At 38.3% G+C, this 22,710-nt stretch overlaps 1 protein-coding gene across 1 annotated transcript in view; it reads left to right on the top strand.

The window, feature by feature from the left end:
• The window catches only part of LOC107809468 (protein fluG-like), a 136,182-nt gene that overhangs the window by 2,876 nt on the left and 110,596 nt on the right, over positions 1 to 22,710 (top strand). The window contains exons 8-9 of the mRNA XM_075243358.1: positions 529 to 846; positions 4,359 to 4,530. Of these exons, the coding sequence (XP_075099459.1) occupies positions 529 to 846; positions 4,359 to 4,530 (490 nt within the window). The remainder of the gene's footprint in view (positions 1 to 528; positions 847 to 4,358; positions 4,531 to 22,710) is intronic.

The raw sequence follows: 22,710 nt of genomic DNA on the forward strand, positions 1-22,710 counted from the left end.
AAAAAGTTTTGCTTCTGCTGGTAATATTAAGTGTCCTTTTTATATGACTGGAAAGCTGAGAAGCACAAACACTTGTAATAACAGGATGTCATGTCCTTGTAGCACAGTTATTGTCCAAAAAACTCTAGTTGGAGCTTGGACAATAGAGGATACATGTTTGATATGCTTTTGACCTCATAATTTATTCTGGTGTTGCTTACCCAACATTTTTCCTCTAGCTTATCCTTTCCACATGTCCATTTTCCATGCTTCCTAGTGGATAGTTTTATGCCTTTCAAGTTTGAATTTGTACTAGTATTAGTCAATGTGCTAAATAGTAAGATAAATGAGGATGTTGCTTCATGGGGTGTGGTGGCAATTTTTCACTTTGATCAAGCATATAGTTCGTTTAGAATCTTTGCAGAAAAGAAAATCATTGCCAAACAATAAACATCCAGCTTGAATAGCACGTTAGTTAAGTAATTTATTCCTATTTTATCTGCTCTGTACTTTGTAATAACTATAATCTTGACTTGGTTCTCTCTGTAGGTGCGAAGAAAGCACGTGAAATGGTGTTCAAAGTTCTATGGGATGCGTGCATCGATGGTAATCTTTCAATTACAGAAGCTCTTGTAGCTGTCAATGATATTTTTGCCCAAAATGCAAAGCAATTCTACAAGCTTGATGCTTCTTCAAGATATTCCGATGCAGAATCTCAGTCTTTATCATCTCCTTTCCAAAAGGAAGAGTTAAATGGCCCATTGACAGATGTTAAACTTGTTCGCCTTATGTGGTTAGATTTCTCTGCGCAACATAGATGTCGTGTAAGCTTTACTTTATGTGTTTACCTCTCTACCTTACAGTTATGAATTGTTTAATGATAAGCTTTCCGAAGCGTGCAACTTTCAGAAAATACAGGAGTTCGAATAGTGTACAACAAAGTTCTTGTCTATAAACAACAAAAGATAACTTTATTGGGGAATTAGCTTAAAGTATATTGTGATGTACTTGTGCGTACTGCGTACAACATCCATGCATCACGTCAAAAGCCTGTGGTTAGTGTTCTTGCATAAGGTATTTGGAGGAGCCCATGCGACTCACTCACTGTTATCTAATCGATGAGTTTTTTATTTTTGATACGTAGTTGAGGAAGAAACTTGGACTTTCTGTGCTTTTGTGTGTTAACAAGTTGACAAATACGTGCCTTATTCCATGCCAACAGAAGAGAGGAGTTTTAACCTTATACAATGAATTATCTATTACACATAATTAACTAGATATTGCTCTTGAGTGGTAATTTTAGCATGTCACGAGCTCGACTATTCATATCAAAACAAATCCAGCCAGACTAATAGCCTGTTTAACCAAGCTTCTCAAGAGGCCAAAACTGTTTTTTTTTTTTTACCAAAAGCACTCCCCCTCCCCCCCCTAACTTGAGGTGTTTAAGCTTTTTGGGGGAAAAAGTGATTTTAGGAAGAAGCAAAAGTAGTTTCTGAGAAGCAGAAAAAAGTAGTTTCTTCCCAAAAGCAGAAGCAGTTTTGACTTTTCTTCTTACCAAAAATACCCATAATAAAATATAGTATATACTAAAATAACCGTTAAACCTAAAGCTTAGGATATTAATGTATAAGTATTTATTCTTATTTTTATTATAACTTTCTAATATATAGTGACTTTAGGGGTGAATACTTTTATATTTGTTGAATGATTTTTAATATATTTAACTTTTATTAAAAGAATTAAGTACTTTTTAATTTTATTTTCATATTTTATTTAAATAAAATGAAAAGATTTAATTATTGCCTATAATAACAAAATTTTGAGATTATTTAAATACTTATAATATTAACTATTAAGTAAATCTATCCATGTACTTATTCGTAATTTGATACTTAAAAGCACTTTATGAAAAGCTTGGCCAAACACAAATTATTGTTCAAAAGTGCTTTTCAAAGTGATTAACCAAACACAAACTGCTTCTCTCCAAAAGTACTTTTTTCAAAAGTACTTCTCAAAATAAGTAGATTTCTCCAGCTTGGCCAAAAATGCTATAAAATCTTGATCCTCAAATTGCTTATCAGGCTTAAGAATTAGGAATAAGTATGTGATCGTACATTTTCTGAAATGTTCTCTAACGAGGCTAGTTCTTTTGACAAGATGCCAACAGCATAACCTGTCTCTTCCTGATCAATTAAGAGCATATTGGAGGATAGTTTGCACTAGGTCGCAATAGCCTAGTCACAAATGACTAGTATTATACTGCAGTTTTATCCAACCGACTTAGTTACCTTCAGATGGTTGTATACATTGTCATGTTTGCTTCATTCTTTTTTAGTTGGCCTTCATTAACAATAGAAATGAATTTTAGGAGTTATTATAGGAGTTATTCCATTGGTTTATTGTTTATTTGCTATAATGATCGTGTGGGAAGGGGAGCCTTGGCATAACTGGTAACGTTACTGCCATGTGACCAGGAGGTCATGGGTTCGAGCCGTGGAAATAACCTCTTGCAGAAATACATAGTAAAGCTGCGTAAAATAGACCCTAGTGGTCCGGCCCTTCCCCAGATCCCGCGCATAGTTGGAGCTTAGTACATCGGGACTATAATGAGCGTGTAGAAATATCGTGTTTTCTAGTTTTTCCTTTTTTTCTTCTCACAAGCCAATGGATTGGCAAAGGTCCATATGCTAGCCTAGGCAAGTTGGATTGAAGTTCAAAGATGTGAACTTACTAGATTCATATGTCGGATGGTTAAATCTTAAGTTGCTCAGAGTCGAGTGTGGGTATCCGATACTTGTGCAGATCTAGAGGTCCAGATCGTTCATGATCTAACTTTTAAGATTTGAGAATACAAATATGGGTGCGGAGATTCGGCTAAAAATAATTTAAATATCTAAAAATAGAGTTATAAAACATCTAAATTATGAGATATGTGTGGAAAACTTACAAGGTATTCAGAGAAGGAGAAAATATTGATCAATGGGAGAATTCGAGTAGGAGATAAAAGGTAAATGACTAACATAAAAATTTCTATATATAAGGTATTCCATTTTCTTCAATTTCAGTCTAGCTTTTGTTTTGATTTCAAGAATCATTGTATCTGTCCGGAATTTCTTCCATTAATTTTGGTCAAAGTACCCAAAATCTGTTGATAAGATCATGTACGGATTCCACATCCCCATCGACACCCATATCGTGTCGACACGATTACGGCACCGAAATTGAAGAGTTCGAGCAACTTAGGTTAAATTACAACCAAAATGGAGCTAAATCTAGCAGAGATCCCGGTTCTGTTGTTGGATTAAAGCTCTCGCACTTATCATTGAATTCTATGGAAGTATCAAGAAACAGGTGAATGGTTGTTTTACTATAAAAATATAAAAACAAATTACTAAACAGTACTACTATTTTATGTTATCTCAATTCGGAAGTTGTCTTCCGGTGAAAATAAATATGATTTGTCTTTTGGGAAAATTTTAGAAATTTATTTTTTGTAAAAACATCAATGGTCATATATCAGATATTGTGATTCAACAAGCTTTCCTATATTCTTTGTTCTTCAAAAGTAATGGGTATAGTGAAGAGTTCCACATGGGTGCTTTAGGGGATGGGTGGTCCCCTTAAGATGGTTTGGGCAATCGTCACCTCATGAACAAGTTTTAGGGGTTGATTTAGAAATAATGTCCATTTAATATGGTATAAGTGCAGGACCCATCCCAGTTGTCGTTTCTAGATGTTGGTCCCCCATATTAAATTGTCCATGCTTCAAATGTCCAGTCCTGGGCATGATGGGGTTGTGAGGGGCCCATGTCGGTGCTTTAGCGGATGGGTGGCCTCCTTAAGATGGCTTGGGCAATCCTCACTTCATGAGCTAGCTTTTTGGGTTGAGTCAGGCCTACGGTCCATTTAACATATAGTCCTGCAATTACAGTGTCCAACCATGAAAGTGCGGTTGACTTCTCGTGTCAATTTAGGTTTTTAGTTTAAAAGGCTTATACAAAGAATAATCGAATGAGTTATTTTCAACTTTTAGTTGGTAGATTCTGTGTCCTATGTCAATTTTTAGAGTTATTATTACATTATTTCAGTGTTCCTCCTTGGCTATGGTTTTACTGCCTTACTGATTATTATGAATATTAAGATGGCTATCGTAACTTGAAAGTTGAGATGAAGTAATCCTTTTGCAAATTATTTCCAATGACAACTCTCTGCTATTGCATGTGATGTTTAATCAAGGTCAAGTACCACAAGTTTCGTTTGTTCATCTCCTTTCAGGATTTGTAATTACTGTTATGGCATGATGTTGGATATTAATTGGCATTTCCTTGCTTTGGTCAAAAGTTGATTGAATTTGTTTATTTCTTGTGCATCACTTACAGGTTGTTCAGCAACATCGCTTCTACAGTTATGTGAAAAACATGGTCTTGGCTTAACTGTTGAATGTATGGCATTGAGTTCAACATCTGATAATCTCTCTGAGGAACATTCGCTCCCTCCCTCGGGTGAGGTCAGAGTTGTTCCGGACTTATCAACCAAATGCAGACTCCCTTGGTACTAGTTGCAAATCTACGTATTATTTCTTGTAATATTCAAGGTTTTCTAATCTATTCTCTTGAATTTAAGCTTAAGATTTAGCTTCAGTATGCTGTATGTTGTCTTTTATTAAACAGTTGTGTGTAAATAATCCTAGTCTCATGTGTAGTAGGAGTAGAATATGTCCTATATATAGGCTCAGTATCATTGTCCCGTGTATTATTTCTCACAATAGTATCAGAGCGTGAGTGAGATACATCCGGGAAAGTTGGACAGTTGTCGTGCGTCAAATTCTGGTGGCTTTTTGGGGCTGATTTGCGCCAGATCAGTCTCTGTTCGTATTGTGCGAAAACCAACACCACCACAGGGTCCCCAAGGCTTCCACAGCCAAATCCCAAAAAGAATTTCCGGCAATTGACTCCTCACTCGTTCTCATGCGCCGATCAGAGGCCAGGTTTTTCGGCGAGATCTACTCTACGCGCTGGTGCGCGTGGACCCTTTTCCGATCACTTTTTAAAAAAAATTCTTTGGAATAGTATGGTTGCCTCCCTTTTCCGAGCCTACCCATACTATTTTATTTTTATTCCGATCAATCTAAAATTTTTGCAGTAGCGATAGTAGTTTTTCGGCAGCTACAATATTTTTCCGGACGACACTCACATGGAGAATCCATGGAAAGGAAATGTCGGGTCTAGTCACTGTGAGATAATTTCATTTATCAACCAATTACCTATATCTTGGAGGATTGCTAAGCGGCCCCCCTGTCCTGGCAGGAGTTTAGAATTCTGATCCATCAGAGTGTCAACATATCTACAACCTGTCATTCATGTCTGCTCAAGAATGTCTAAGGCATACTTTCAATGTGAGATCACCATATCTGAGCTACACTGAGCGACCTCAATACCCAAAAAAGTATAGGCAGACATGAAGGAATTTGAGAAGTTGATGTCAGTTTCTGCTAGTCTTGAAAAGCAACAAGAGCAATGACAAAAGATGTTTCTAGTTCTTACACTCGCTGGGCTTCCTAATGACCTTGATTCAGTGTTTGACCAGATTTTGGCTAGTCCGACCGTCCCAACAGTTGATGAACTATTCTCTCGATTACTTTGGCTTGCTGCAGCACCCAGTCACATAGTGTCTCAGACATCTGACTCCTCTATTCTCGCCTCCCAGACAGTGGAAAATCGGGCATCTCAGACTATGGAGAATAGACGAGGAGGAGGTCGTTTTGGAAGGTCTCGACCCAAGTGTTCTTATTGTAATAGGCTTGGACATACCCATGAGGTGTGTTACTCTTTGCATGGTCGACCACGTAAAATGCTCATGTTGCTCAAATAGAGACTGCAGGTAATCAAAGGTTTTCTTTATCAGAAGGGGAGTATAATGAGTTTCTTCAATATCGAGCAAGTAAGCAGACACCTCCACAAGTAGCCTCTATTGCTCAGACTGATACTTCTGTTGGTGGTAATTCCTTTGTTTCTGTTTCCCAGTCTACTACTCTTGGACCATGGGTCATAAACTCATACGCCTTTGATCATATTTCTGGCAATAAGTCACTTTTGTCAAAGATTGTTAATTCTCAGTCTCTTCCCCATGTTACTTAGCTAATGGAGTTCAAAACAAAAGCAAAAGGAGTTGGACAAGCTAACCCCTTATCCTCTGTCACTTTAGATTCTATTCTTTATGTTCCTAGTTGTCCTTTTAATCTTGCATCAGTTAGTCGGTTGACTCGCTCCATCCGTTGTGGTATATACTTTATTGATGACTCTTTTGTTATGTAGGACCGCAATATGGGACGGATGATTGGCACAAGGCCTTTACTACCTTGACTCACTCAATCCTTCCACAACATGTCCAGTTACATATTCTCCAGACCTAATTCACAGACGTTTAAGACACCCAAGTTTATCCAAGTTTCAAAAGATGGTGCCTAGTCTATCTAGTTTGTCTATATTAGATTGTGAGTCGTGTCAACTTGGGAAACATACTCGAGCCACTTTTTCGCATAATGTTGAGAGTCGTGCGGAGTCTATTTTTTCTTTAGCTCATTTTGATATATGGGGTCCTAGTAGAGTCAGTTCAACCTTAAGGTTTCATTATTTTACTAGTTTCATAGATGATTACTCAAGATGCACTTAGATTTTCCTAATGAAAGATCGTTCTGAGTTGTTTTCTATATTTCAGAGTTTTTGTGCTGAAATAAAAAATTAGTTTGGCGTTTCCATTGGCGTATTTCGTAGTGATTATGCCTTAAAATATTTATCCTCCCAATTTCAGTAGTTTATGACTTTTCAAGAAATTATTCATCTGACATCTTGTCTGTATACCCCTCAGCAGAATGGGGTAGCAGAGAGAAAGAATAAACACCTCACTAAGACTACTCGCACACTTCTAATTGAGTTTCATGTTCCGCTGTGTTTTTGGGCAATGCAGTTCTCACAACTTGTTATTTGATTAATCAGATGCCTTCATTGTTCAATCAATAGCGACTCCGTATTCAGTATTGTTTCCTCAGTCTTATACTATCTTCCCCCTTGTATGTTTGGGAGCACATGTTTCGTTTGTATGGAAGCGATAAATTAGCTCTCCGTGCTCTTAAGTGTGTCTTCCTTGGTTGTTCTCGAGTTTAAAAGGAATATCGTTGCTACTCACATGATCTTCGTAGGTACCTTATGTCAGCCGATGTCACATTTCTTGAGTCTCGACCTTACTTTACCCCTTCTGAACACTTTGATATTAGAGGTCTTACCTATACCAACTCTTGAGGAGTTTACTATAACTCCTTCTGCATCTTTTGCCACAAAAGTCTTACCAATACTAACCATTGAGGAATCTAGTATTGCTCCTCCTAGATCCCCAGCCACAGGAACACCACTTTTGACTTATCATCGGTGTCCACATCTAGCATTAGGCCCGACTGATTCACGTCCTGCACCTGACCCTGCTCCTACTTCAGATTTGTCTCATCCTAGTCAACTGATTGCACTTCGAAAAGGTATATGGACCACACTTAATACTAATCCCCATTATGTCTCTTTAAGTTATCATCGTCTGTCATTACCCCATTATGCGTTTGTATCTTTTTCGTCCTCTATTTCCATACCTATGTCTACAGGTGATGCATTGTCTTATCTAGGATGGCGACAGACTATGATTGACGGGATGTTTGATGTACACACGGGATGTTTGTTGTTCGCCATTGGCCTCACTATCAGTTGGACATTAAGAATGCCTTTCTTAAAGTGATCTTGAGGATGAAGTTTGTATGGAGAAACCACTTGGCTTGTAGCTCACGGGAGTGTAGTGGTCTTGTTGCTTGCGCCGGTCACTTTATTGTCTAAAGCAGTCTCCTCGAGCCTGGTTTGGTAAGTTCAACACAGTTATCCAAGAGTTGAGCATGACTCGTTGTGAAGCTGATCATTCTGTGTTTTATCGGCATTCTGCTTCAAATCTCTGTATTTATATGGTGGTTTATGTTGACGATATTGTTATTAGCGGCAATGATCAAGATGGTATTATTAAGTTGAAGCAACATCTCTTTCAACACTTTCAGACTAAGGATCTGGGCAGATTAAAGTGTTTTCTGGGTATTGAGGTCGCTCAGTCTAGTTCAGGTATTGTGATCTCACAAGGAAAGTATGCCTTAGACATTCTTGAGGAGACAGGAATGACAGGCTGTATACCTGTTGACACTCCGGCGGATCTAAATTCTAAACTTCTACCAGGACATGGGGAGCCGCTTAGCGATCCTGCAAGATCTAGGTGGCTGGTTGGTAAATTAAATGACCTCACAATGACTAGACCTGACATTTCCTTTCCTTTGAGTGTTGTAAGTTAGTTTATGGATTCTCCAGGTGATAGTCATTGGGATACAGTCGTCCGCATTCTTCGATATGTAAAGTCAGCTCCAAGCAAAGGATTATTGTTTGAGGATCGAGGCCATGAGCAAATCGTTGAGTGTGAGCATGTGATTTTTGCCCTATATATGAATTACTCCCAGAAAATTCAAAAATAAAATAATTTTTGTTTGTTTGCAATTGTTGGGAATTTTCTGTTATTTTTCTTGTATTATTTGCATTTTTGCATGGCATGTTTATTTGTTAAATTAATAAAAAATACAAAAATATGTCGCATTTGTATTTAAGATTTAATTCTACAATTAGGAGTAATTAAGTTTGTTTTACAAAATAAAAATTACAAAAATAGGCATTTTTTGCTTTTTTAGCCTTTAATGTCCAAATTGTGTGATTGTGTTTTAATTGTAATTTAATTTTAGGTGATAATTATTATTAGGAGTTAATTATTGTTTTTAAGTTAATTTAGTTTATAATTTAATTTAGAATTTTAGTTTTTATTAATTAGCTTAAAAAAAAGAACAAAAAATAGAAGGAGTCAAAATTGGGCCAATTCTTGAATTAATCCCCATGCCCAAACCAATTTTACCCTACACCCAACCAAACCAAGCCCAAACCCTTAAAAATCTGATCCACCCCATCTCCCCACTCAATCTTGACCATTGATCTCTAGTAGATCCAACGGCCCGGAACTCACCCATTTTTTAATATAAAAACTGTTTAAAAAAACCTACCTCCCTCATTTCCAAACTCCCCATTCTTCCACTTCTCTCTCAACTCTCAATACCTAGAGCTCCCCAACTCTCTCTCTTCTCTCTCCTTCCATTTTCCGCTGCCACCCTCCGCCATCGGTGCCACCGCCCGCCGGAAATCTCCACCGGCGGTGGCCAACCTCCAAAAAGCTTCAAAATAACGTCAATCTTCTCCTTTTCTTCTCCTCTACCTCACCTCACCACTTAAACCCATAAAAAACCAACCATCAAAGAGTTAAGAAATGGCCGAAACTCCCCCCCCCCCCCACGGCGGCACCGCCGCCGGAAATAGCCGGCGCCGGCGACAGAAACTCCAAAAACCCTCAAACTCATACCATACACTTCTCTCATCCTCTTAAACTTTATCCTACCAACCAAATCCCCAAAAACCCAACCAAAATCCGTAGATCTTGGATCTAAAATGCCAAAACCCTAGATCTACTTCTTTTTTCATTTTTTCTAGTCATTATAAAATCCTCCGGTCAAGATCTTCCATCAAAGATCTTAGATCCAAGACGGGAGTCTTAGCTTGAGGTTTTTTTTTTTCATGATTAGACCCTTTAAATTTTATAATTTTATTTACTCATTTGTTATTTATTTCATTCATTTTTATGCATTTTTTTTATTTTTCGTTAATTTCCGCATTTATTTAATGTTTTTTTTTCTTTCGCATTATATTATGTTTTTTTATTTATTTACGCATTTATATATATATTTTTTTTATTTTTTTATTTCTGCCATTTTTATTTCTGTTGTTTATTTTTATCACAGTTTGTATTTATTTTGTTAATTATCATATTTTGTTTATTCCATAATAAGTAATTAATTAGTTAAAATCGGATCTAGTTAAAATATATGTAAAGTTAGTATAATCATATTATGATATTTTATAGTTTTTTTATTAATTAACTAAAACAGATTAATCAAGAAAAGAAAAAAAATTAGTTTAAAAAATGGAAAAAATATGTGTAAATAGATTTAATAATAAATAGATTAAAAAAATATTAAAAATGTAGTATTTAGATTCCGTTTTTATTTTTATTTTTTTTACATCTCATCAATTTAGTTAATGTTATTCTATTAAATTTATTATGTAGTTATTAATGGGGTAGTACATGTATATATATTATACACTCCACATATACATTTATTACTATCACACTAAGCGCTAATAATATTAAAATAAAGTATTAAAATAATATAGTGGAGGACAAGACATATGTTAGTGGGGAATAATGTATTTTTTTAATCAATAATGGGGAACAAGACATAGTGGGATTACGGGACTCAAGAAAAGTTAATTAAATAAAATAACAATTGCATTTTTTATGTAGTAGTGGGTTTGGTAAGAGAAAGTGGATTGTTTTATTATTTGTTTAATTGATTAAGGGCTCTGTTATGAGGCATAAATAGAGCAGACTTGGACATAATTAAGGACGGGATTTGATCATCATAAATTCAGAGCTTAAGTTGAAAAGAAAACTGATTTGTCAGAACTTAAAAAATTCAGTCTTTGAGAATTAAAAACTGAAAGTAAAGCCTTTCTTTACTATTGAGAATCAGAATATTGTTACTGCTTCTGTGGTTTGCATTTGGTATTACTGATTTTCAGATTGGTCTTCTTGGGTTTTCTTTTGGTTCTTGAGTGCTGTTTCATTGAATTCTTGGGTTTCACCTTGGGTTTCTGGTATTGTTTGTTGTTGGGTTATTCTTGAATCTGTTACTGGTTGTGGAATCATCTCTGTTGGTTTTAAGATCTGTCCCTAGGTGTTCAATTTGCTACTGTTGTTGCTGACTATTCTGTTTGCTTTGCTACTGCTGATCTTCCTCTTCTTTTACTTCCAATACCAGGTACATGGCTGTAACCTTGTCGATATCGTAAGCTGAAATGTGAAAGCATGAATACATATGAAGAATGGAACTTTGAAGTTTTAATTTAGCTTCTTCTTTGTTTCTTTTACTGATTGTATTTAGGCTATTTCATGTATTATTATTCTATAAATTTATGTCACTTTGCATAACTAGGCATCTTGTAGTGATGTACAAAATAATATTCTGCTTTAGTTTGGTTATTAGGTAGTATACGTTTAAGCATGCTCATTACTGTCAAACTGTTTAATAATTGGAATAAGAGAAAATAACATAAGTTGGTCTTTAGTGAATCGGCTTGGCAAAACTGGTTAATTCACTAGCTATGAAGGTTTTAATATTGTCAACAGTAGGTTAATCGTGAACATGTAGCTAAATTTAGTTAAGGCATGAATTTGAACTAATTTCGTGAATTAGGCATTAAGGCATGATTTGAGTTCAAACAAGACTAGATAACGTTTAAGTTTAATAAAATTTCGAATAAGCATTAGTGATTAAGGTTAATTCTAGTTTCAAATATTTGTAAATAATTAATTCCAACGGTTCAAGTCATCTAACAATGTGAGTTTAAACTAATTATAGGATAATTAGTCTCTTTTGAATATATTATTTGTCGATTCCGTATTTTATTTATAATTTTAATTTTTATTAATATTCCTTTCCGTTAACATTTGTCTTAGTCTAACGATTAATATGTTACGCCCTTTTTCAAGCATGTAATTAATTAGGATTTTTCTCTTTTATTTTAGAGACGAATTTAATAGAAAAATGTAGTCACTTTAGGATTATCCTTTTAAAAATAAACAAGATGAGCCTTGCCAAATAAATGCACAGACTGTGGGTCCCTCTATACGTGTTTGTAAAAATTACTTAGACTTCGGGACGGGCCGTTTAGCAAAATTTCACGGCCTTACCCAAAATAATGATACGCTAGTCGCTTAAGACACGTTTTAATAAATTATTTCCTTAAATACAGGTGTGCATTTATGTAACCCAAATCCAAATCTCGACGGAGTCGAAACATGTCGATAACTATGGGTACATTGATTGTGACATGGTTCGAGATACGTTTTTCACAATGTTGTAATTCTCTGTTAAAATAATAATAATAATAATAATAATAATAATAATAATAATAATAATAATAATAATAATAATAAAAGCGGTAATAGAGTTATAACTTGCATATAAGTGCATAACTGTTAAAATCAGATAAATAAGTCGAATATAACAGTTGAGCGACCGTGCTAGAACCACATAACTCGGGAATGCCTAACACCTTCTCCCGGGTTAACAAAATTCCTTATCCGAATTTCTGGTTCGCGGACTGTTAAACAGAGTCATTCTTTTCCTCGATTCGGGATTAAACCGGTGACTTGGGACACCATAAATCTCCCGAGTGGCGACTCTGAATTAATTAAACAAATCCCGTTTCGATTGTCCTTTAATTGGAAGAAACTCCTTGTACCCTTGCGGGTACCGGAAAAAGGAGGTGTGACAGCTCTGGCGACTCTGCTGGGGATAACACTGCTGAGGATAACTCTGCCGAGTAAAATATGTTATCTTACTCCTTCCAAGACTACTTCCTTTAAGTAGGATGTTTCATTCCTCTGCAAACTGTTTCCTTTTGCAAAACTGGTTGTTAGTTGTTCGACTGTGTAAGAATTTGAACTAAAATTCGACAACTAATACCCAACAACAAACAATACCAAATCATGCCTTAATGCCTAATTCACGAAATTAGTTCAAATTCATGCCTTAACTAAATTTAGCTACATGTTCACGATTAACCTATTGTTGACAATATTAAAACCTTCATAGCTATTGAATTAACCAATTTTGCCAAGCCGATTCACTAAAGACCAACTTATGTTATTTTCTCTTATTCCAATTATTAAACAGTTTGACAGTAATGAGCATGCTTAAACGTATACTACCTAATAACCAAACTAAAGAAGAGTATTATTTTGTACATCACTACAAGATGCCTAGTTATGCAAAGCGACATAAATTTATAGAATAATAATACATGAAATAGCCTAAATACAATCAGTAAAAGAAACAAAGAAAAAGCTAAATTAAAACTTCAAAATTCCATTCTTCATATGTATTCATGCTTTCACATTTCAGCTTACTATATCGACAAGGTTACAGCCATGTACCTAAACAAAATATGATTATTAAAAAAATAAATACAAACTGTGATAAAAATAAACAACATAAATAAAAATGGCAGAAATAAATAAATAAAAAAATATATATATAAATGCGTAAATAAATAAAAAAAACAGAATATAATGCGAAAGAAAAAAAATAGTAAATAAATGCGGAAATTAACGAAAAATAAAAAAATGCATAAATGAATGAAATGAATAACAAATGCGTAAATAAAATTACAAAATTTAAAGGGTCTAATCATGAAAAAAAAACCTCAAGCCAAGACTCCCGTCTTGGATCTAAGATCCTTGATGGAAGATCTTGACCGGAGGATTTTATAACGACTAGAAAAAATGAAAAAAGAAGTAGATCTAGGGTTTTGGCATTTTAGATCCAAGATCTACGGATTTTGGTTGGGTTTTTGGGGATTTGGTTGGTAGGATGAAGTTTAAGAGGATGAGAGAAGTGTATGGTATGAGTTTGAGGGTTTTTGGAGTTTCCGTCGCCGGCTTGGGCTATTTCCGGGGCTATTTCCGGCGGCAGCGCCGCCGTGGGGGAGGGGGGAGTTTCGGCCATTTCTTTACTCTTTGATGGTTGGTTTTTTATGGGTTTAAGTGGTGAGGTGAGGTAGAGGAGAAGAAAAGGAGAAGATTGAAGTTATTTTGAAGCTTTTTGGAGGTTGGCCGCCGGCGGTGGAGATTTCCGCCGGGCGATGGAGGAGGGTGGCGGCGGAAAAATGGAAGGAGAGAGAAGAGAGAGAGTTGGGGAGCTCTAGGTATTGAGAGTTGAGAGAGAAGTGGAAGAATGGGGAGTTTGGAAACGAGGGAGGTAGGTACTTTTTACAAAAGGAAAAGGAATACCCAACACATTACTGAAAATAAAATGCATTTGGTATCTAAACTGTTTCCTTTGGCAGATTCCCCTATCTCTGTTGGGTATTACAAGTAAAATAATGATTTGGTATCCTGAACATGTACAGTTTAATTATGCAATAATTAACTCCTAATAATAATTATCACCTAAAATTAAATTACAATTAAAACACAATCACACAATTTGGACATTAAAGGCTAAAAATACAAAAGATGCCTATTTTTGTGATTTTTATTTTGTAAAACAAACTTAATTACTCCTAATTGTAGAATTAAATCCTAAATACAAATGCATTTTTATATTTTTTATTAATAAACATGTCATACAAAAATGCAAATAATACAAGGAAAATAACAGAAAATTCCCAACAATTGCAAACAAACAAAAATTATTTTATTTTTGAATTTTCTGGGAGTAATTCATATATAGGGCAAAAATCACGTGCTCACAGCTGCCCCTCTTTGTCTGAAAACACAAAGAGTTTTCGTGCAAAGATAAAGTGAGCGGATACGAGCGTTTTTTGCCCGTTCGAGTACTCCTTGTGAAGCATTTTTTGAAAATTTTGACCGAACCTTTGTTTCAAAGGTTTCCTACATACCCCTGGCTAAAAGGGAATCAGGTCAATATAGTTCGGGAAGTTTTGGTAGCTGAGACTACCATGGAACTGCAATTTTGCCATTACTGTTGCTGCATGTTGTCGCTACTGCTTTTCGATCTTCTTATTACACCGTGCCAAAAGAAAACAAGAAGCTAGACTTAAACTAGGAATTAAAAAATCTTATCTATCTATAACTTGTTCTTGTTGCCTTGCTTTCTTGTCGGGTTGTGTTTCCTCCGGTGCTTTTTCTTCCGAAAACTGCTGGGGATGACACTGGTCTTTTGCTTTTACAAGTGTCATCATTTTGTTCGGTCTGCTGGGGATACTGCTTCCTTCATTAAAGCTTGTTATGCTGGGGATTTTTTTGTTGTTGTTGTAACCCTATGCATTACTGACTTCTGATTTGATCTTGAAATGTATTCCCCTGTTTTGTAAGTGGGCTCCTGACTCCACCTTGACTTTTGAAAGATGACACAACCTCCATTCTCCAGGCGGGTTCCTGACTTCTTCAACAATCTTAGAATTTAACACCCTCCATTCTCCAGGCTGGCTCCTGACTTCATCATCAACTTTGAAAATAAAATTCATTTGGCAATGATTTATGAAAATATATATTTTGGCAATGTTTATACAAGCAGGACCACTCGGGTCGAAACAAATTAAATGTCCTTTTGAGAAAGGATTAAATTCAATATCCTATTCGAGGGCGGATAGACCCATCATATCCTATTCGAGGGCGGACAGACCCATCATATCCTATTCGAGGGCGGATAGACCCATCATATCCTATTCGAGGGTTTGATTCTCACAAGGCGTGGGATACGTAGGCAGCCCTCATCGGGTCCAACTCTTTCCTTTGCAAAAATAGCCCAAAAAAAAATTTGTCAAAATATTAATTTTTGTCATAAATAAACCAGGTGATGCCGTTTTTGTCAAGAATAGCCAAATGTTCCCCAACGGGGCGCCGGAAGGTTGGCTTTGCATAAATAGCCACCTTTGGTCATATTTCGGTTTTTGACCCTCACAGCCTTAAAGTCTTCGTCCCCAAGGCGTTGAAAGGCCGTGTTGCATTGCCGAGTCTTTTATTTAAAAAAACAAGAAAAGAGTTGTAAATAAGTCAAGTGGGGTCGCTTGGTCATAAATAGCTGAATGTTCCCAAAAGGGACGCCGGAAGGCTAACTTTGCAAAACGGCCGTTTTGGTCAATTTTGATTTTTTTTTTGACCGGTTGACTCTCGCAGCCTTAAAATCTTCGTTCCCGAAATGCTGAAAGGCCGCGTTTGAAGACCAAGTCCATCATTTTAAAATCTAGGAAAAGAATATAGATAGTTTTATTTTGAGTCAAATAAAAGTTTTCTTTTGCTTAATTACCTTAATAAATGTGCAGGAATGAAAAGTAGGATGTCCAGGATCTAGTTAAAATATATGTAAAGTTAGTATAATCATATTATGATAGTTTATAGTTTTTTTATTAATTAACTAAAACAGATTAATCAAGAAAAGAAAAGAAAATGAGTTTAAAAAAATGGAAAAAAGATGTGTAAATAGATTTAATAATAAATAGATTATTATTATAATGTTAAGTACTTGAACCTTAACGGAGCTTCATCACTTCCGATGTATCTCGCTATTTCTTCCAATGTCGGGGTGAGCTCAAAGTCCGAGAAATGAAATACATTATGCGCTGAATCCCAACAAGTGACCAATGCTCTGATAATATCACCCCGAGGCTGGATGTCTAGTAAATCCGGGAGATCTTTCAGATACTTCTTCACTTCGTCTTGCCCCTCCTTGCCTAGGTCATTCCACCATAATCGCAACTCAAAAAGGATTTTGGTCATTGTTGAAAAGGGTTCATTTTGTATTGTGCTCATCCTGCACATTTATTAAGGTGATTAAGCAAAAGAAAAACTTTTATTTGACTCAAAATAAAACTATCTATATTCTTTTCCCAGATTTTTAAATGATGGACTCGGTCTTCAAACGCGGCCTTTCAGCACTTCGGGAACGAAGATTTTAAGGCTGCGAGAGTCAACCGGTCAAAAACAAAAGTAAAAGAGAGAGAGAGAAGAAGAAAAAGAGAGGTTTCTGAAACACTCGAAAGAGGCACAAATAAAATAAGCCGGGATGATGCATGCGGTCGGAGCAAAAGCATGTTAGAAATGGTTAACTGCCTAAGAACATTGCATCCCCCAATGTGCAATTGCAATATTTGTTAAAACTCTAATGCTGACAAGTTTATTGTTTTTCCATACCAGTTAGTTTGTTAGAGCGTACTGGCACTATACCATTATCAAACAAGATCAAAAGGGCCTATACCAGAAAGCATGACTGGCTTAGAAAATAGTGTTGAGTCGGAAAAGACGACACATCAGATGCTGAAGGAGGCGATGGCCAATATGGAAAAAATGAGATTGGAAATGAATGAAATGTAGCTAGCCATGGCTAAGGTGCAAAAGGGGCCCGAACCACCCGTCACTCCTACTCCCCCTCGAGACACACGCCAGAATACCCTTCCCCCGGCCCTTCAACAAGCTTCCCAAGCCACCACTACTATCAGGGGAGACATGCCTATGATCCCCAAGCTCCGCCACCCAATCAGAACCCTCCACCACTAAATGTTCCTGTCTTTGTGGCACCTCCCCCAGCCACATTACAAAGATCGTCTAGTGAACCACTGTTCCAAGTTCACAACACCCAATATTTTCCTCCTGAACCCACTTTTAAAGCTCCTGAGCCATACACATATACACCCCAATTTGGGATCCCAGAGGAAGCTGAGAAACCGGTTAAGAACACAGAACATGAGGAGGTGATTCGAAAGGTCAAAAGCCTGGAGCAATCCTTCAGGAACATGCACGGGTTAGGCCACCAGGTCAGCGTGCCTACAAGGATCTATGCCCTTTCCCTGACGTCCAATTGCCGGCAGGGTTCAAGATGCCCAAGTTTGATTTATACGAAGGGCATGGCGATCCTATGGCACATCTACGGGGTTTTTGTAGCAAGATGAGAGGAGCTGGTGGCAAATACGAGCTGCTGATATCTTACTTTGGCCAAATCCTAAGTGGGTCAGCACTGGAATGGTATACAAGACAAGATCCGAGCAGGTGGTACACCTGGGACGATCTAGTACAGGCTTTCGCAGGTCACTTCCAGTACAACCTTGAGATAGTCCCTGACCGTCTCACATTGCTAAAGTTTGAGAAGAAGCCCGGGGAGAGCTTCCGGGAATTTGGGTTCTGGTGGAGAGAACAGGCAGCCAGAGTTGATCCTCCAATGAGGGAAAACGAAATGGTGGACTATTTTCTACAAACTCTAGAGCCAACGTACTTTGGTCACTTAGTGACGTCAGTTGGCAAATCCTTCAATGAAGTAGTGAAAATGGGAGTTATGATAGAAGAGGGACTTAAGTCCAATAAGATCCTGCGTTACTCGACAATCAAGGCAACGACTCAGGCCATTCAGAGCGGCACGGGAGGTGCGCTTGGAAAGAAAAAGAGAGAAGAGGTCGCGACAATAGAGGCAGGCAACTGGTCCAGATCGAGAGGTCCTTCCCCTCGCTACCAACCTAGACCCCATCACCTAAACCACCCTCACACTCCAAATTACCCTTCACAAGAACTACACTTCTCCGTACACCAAGCCCATAAATACACTCAGCCTCCGGCTCGCCCGCAATGGCGCGCGCCGGCTCCCCAAAACACATATCCACCTCCACAAAATACATACCCACCTCCACAAAACACTTATCCACCGCCAAGGGCCTACAGGAACCCTCTAGGGGCAGGTTTCCGGGGAAATCAGGCTTTAGAAATGAAAGAATACAGAGAACATTCACTAAGTTGGGAGAAACCTATACTGCCTTGTTCCACAAATTAAGGCAGTTAGGCTTGTTGAGTCCTGTTGAGCCCATATTGCCAAATCCCCTTCCCAAAAATATGGACCACTCGGTAAGCTGTGAATATTGTTCGGGGGCTCCCGGACATGATACCGAGAAGTGTTGGAAGTTGAAACATGCAGTGAAAAATCTTATTGACACCAACAAGATCGAGGTTCAGGCGCCCAACATCAACCAGAACCCATTGCGAGCGCACCACGAAACCCACATGATCGAGCTTGTGCACGAAGGAGGGGAGCTAAAGAAACCCTCACATACGGTAATGATGATCCGTGCCACTCCGAAAGAAAAATTGACTGGTGGGGAAGCAGGGGTACAAGTGGAGAAGGTGGATGTCAAGCCAGTGGTGATAATGGGGAAAAGGTCGTCTGTTGCGGCAAAGAAACCAGAGCCAGCCAAGTTGGTAGTACCAGGGGTATCATCTGCACCCGTGGTCGTTGTGAAGGGAGTATGCGTAGAACCAGTTATCATAAAGCTAGTAGTTCAATTACCGATGATTGATAGCAAAGCCGTGCCATGGAAGTATGAAAAGGCAGCGGTGACGTACAAAGGGAAGGAAGTGGAGGAAGAAAGTTGTGAGGAGCATGGACTAACTCGATCGGGACGGTGTTTTGCTCCCGTGGAGTTGAGAAGGTCCAACCCAGCGGTGACAAAGAAGGCCGTGACAGAAGAAGAGGCAGAGGAATTCCTGAAAAAAATGAAAGTGCAGGATTACTCCATTGTTGAACAACTGAGAAAAACACCGGCCCAGATCTCGTTGTTATCATTACTGATCCATTCGGAAGAGCACCGCCGGGCCTTGATGAAGATATTGAATGAAGCTCATGTGCCCGACCCCGCATTTTAACAAAATTGAAAGTTTTCTCACTTTATTTTGTTTTAATTCTGTTTTCTTCTTTTTCTCTTTCTGAACAGTTCTCTTTATACTGGTTCTAATGATATGGCATGCACAACGGATCTTCAACCTAGTCTAAAAAATCAATCTGATTCCAAATTAATTGTACAAGAGGTCGATTATGATAATGAATCGGAATATGATGAGGATGAGGCCTTTGAAGAGATAAACCGAGAATTAAGCCAGTTCGAAGAGAAGCCCAAGCCCAATTTGAATGACACTGAAGCTGTCAATTTAGGGGATGCAGACAATGTCAGGGAAACCAAAATAAGCATCCACATTGAGCCAAACATCAGGGAGGAGCTAATCAAAGCACTCATTGAATTCAAAGATGTTTTTGCATGGTCGTATGATGACATGCCGGGCTTAAGCACTGATCTAGTGGTTCACAAATTACCCACTGACCCAGCATGCCCTCCCGTCAAGCAGAAATTGAGGAAGTTCAAGACAGACATGAGTGTAAAGATTAAAGAAGAAGTAACCAAGCAGCTGCAGGCAAAGGTTATTCGGGTCACTCGATATCCTGATTGGTTGGATAATGTGGTGCCAGTGCCGAAGAAGGATGGGAAGATCAGGGTATGCATCGATTACCGCAATCTGAACAGGGCGATCCCAAAAGATAACTTTCCATTACCCAACATACATATCTTGATCGATAATTATGCAGGATGAGAGATCGGTTCTTTTGTAGATTGTTATGCTGGGTACCATCAGATCCTGATGGATGAAGAAGACGTAGAAAAGACGACTTTCATTACGCTGTTGGGGACTTATTGCTACCGGGTAATGCCATTTGGTTTGAAGAATGCTGTGGCAACGTACATGAGAGCAATGACTACTGTGTTTCATGACATGATACACAAAGAGATTGAAGTGTAGGTAGATGATTTAATCATAAAATCCAAGCATCAGGAAGACCACGTAGCAGACCTAAGGAAGTTTTTCCAAAGACTTCGAAGGTACAACATTAAGCTCAACCCGACCAAATGTGCATTTGGTGTTCCATCTGGAAAGCTGTTGGGATTCATCGTCAGTCGGCGAGGCATTGAGTTGGACCCGTCAAAGATCAAATTCATCCAGGAATTGCCGCCGCCGAAGAACAAAACAGAAGTAATGAGTCTGTTGGGAAGATTAAATTATATCAGCAGGTTCATCGTGCAACTCACGGTGACTTGTGAACCCATTTTTCGGCTGCTAAAGAAAGATGTTGCGGTAGGATGGACGACAGAATGTCAGGAAGCATTTGATTGAATCAAAGGGTATCTATCGAATCCACCTGTGTTGGTTCCACCCAAGCCAGGAAGACCGTTGATTCTCTATCTAACAGTCCTTGAAAATTCATTTGGTTGCGTATTGGGGCAACATGATGTCACGGGAAGGAAAGAGCAAGCCATCTATTATCTCAGAAAAAAGTTTACAGTATATGAGGTTAAGTACACTCAACTTGAGAAAACATGTTGCGCCCTAACCTGGGTGGCACAAAAGTTGAAACATTATCTGTCATCATATACTACTTATCTCATCCTGCGCTTGGACCCACTGAAGTATATTTTCCAGAAGCCTATGCCCATAGGAAGGTTAGCGAAATGGCAGATATTACTCACAGAATTTGACATCGTCTATGTAACGAGGATGGCCATAAAGGCCCAAGCATTGGCGGATCACTTAGCTGAGAATCCTATTGACGAAGAATATGAGCCATTGAGAACGTATTTCCCCGATGAAAAAATGATGCATATAGAGGAGGTGGAATTGACTGAGGAACCAGGGTGGAAGCTTTTCTTTGATGGAGTCGCAAATTCGAAGGGAGTTGGAATAGGAGCGTTACTTATTTCGGAAACAGGACATCACTATCCTATTATGGCTCAGCTACGTTTTTATTGTACCAACAACATGGCTGAATATGAGGCATGCATTTTGGGTCTACGATTAGCTACAGACATGGATGTATAGGACGTCTTGGTCTTGGGAGACTCGGACCTCCTAGTACATTAAATTCAGGGTGAATGGGAAACACGGGATTTGAAGCTTATACCATATCGACAATGCTTGCACGATCTGAGCAAGCGATTTCGATCAGTGGAGTTCAGACACATCCCGAGAGTTCATAATGAGGTTGCCAATGCTTTGGCCACCCTAGCATCAATGTTGCACCACCCAGACAAGATTCATGTCGACCCGTTGCATATTCAGGTTCGTGATCAACATGCCTACTACAACATGATAGAAGAAGAAATGGATGGCGAGCCATGGTTTTATGATGTCAAGGAATACCTCAGGATGGGGATATACCCAGAGCAGGCCACCGGAGATCAAAAGAGAGCCATTCGATGATTGACAAATGGATTTTTCCTTAGTGGAGGAGTTTTGTACAAGAGAACCCCAGACCTCGGTTTATGGAGATGCATGGATGCGAGGCAAGCCACGGCTATCATGACAGAGGTGCATTCTGGAGTTTGTGGACCGCACATGAGCGGGTATGTTTTGGCAAAGAAGATACTACGAGCAGGTTATTATTGGCTTACTATGGAGCGAGATTGCATCAGTTTCGTACGCAAATATCATCAGTGCCAGGTGCACAGAGATTTGATTCATTCTCCACCATCAGAACTGCATACAATGTCTGCACCATGGCCTTTTGTTGCTTGGGGCATGGATGTTATTGGGCCAATTGATCCAGCAGCGTCAAATGGACATAGGTTTATTCTGGTGGCCATAGATTATTTTACTAAATGGGTAGAAGCTAAGACGTTCAAGTCTGTAACTAAGAAAGCTGTGGTGGATTTTGTGCATGCGAACATTATTTGTCGGTTCGGGATACCAAAAGTGATTATCACGGACAATGGGGCTAATCTTAATAGTCATTTGATGAAGGAGGCATGTGAGCAGTTCAAGATTACTCACCGTCATTCTACTCCATACCGCCCTAAAGCGAACGGTGCAGTTGAGGCGGACTAACAAAAATATAAAGAAAATATTGCGGAAGATGGTAGAAGGGTCTAGACAGTGGCATGAGATGTTACCATTTGCATTATTGGGTTATCGCACTACTGTCCGCACTTCAGTAGGTACCACTCCTTATTTGTTGGTATATGGAACTGAAGCAGTAATACCAGCAGAGGTTGAAATTCCATCCCTTCGGATTGTCGCTGAGGCTGTGATTGACGATGAAGAATGGGTTAAAGCCCGATTGGAGCAGTTGAACTTAATTGATGAAAAGAGATAGGCAGCAGTATGTCATGGACAATTATATCAAAAGAGAATGGCAAGAGCATACAACAAGAAGGTGCATCCCAGGAAATT

Source organism: Nicotiana tabacum, chromosome 22 (genome assembly GCF_000715075.1).
Source record: "Nicotiana tabacum cultivar K326 chromosome 22, ASM71507v2, whole genome shotgun sequence".
NCBI lineage: Eukaryota > Viridiplantae > Streptophyta > Magnoliopsida > Solanales > Solanaceae > Nicotiana > Nicotiana tabacum.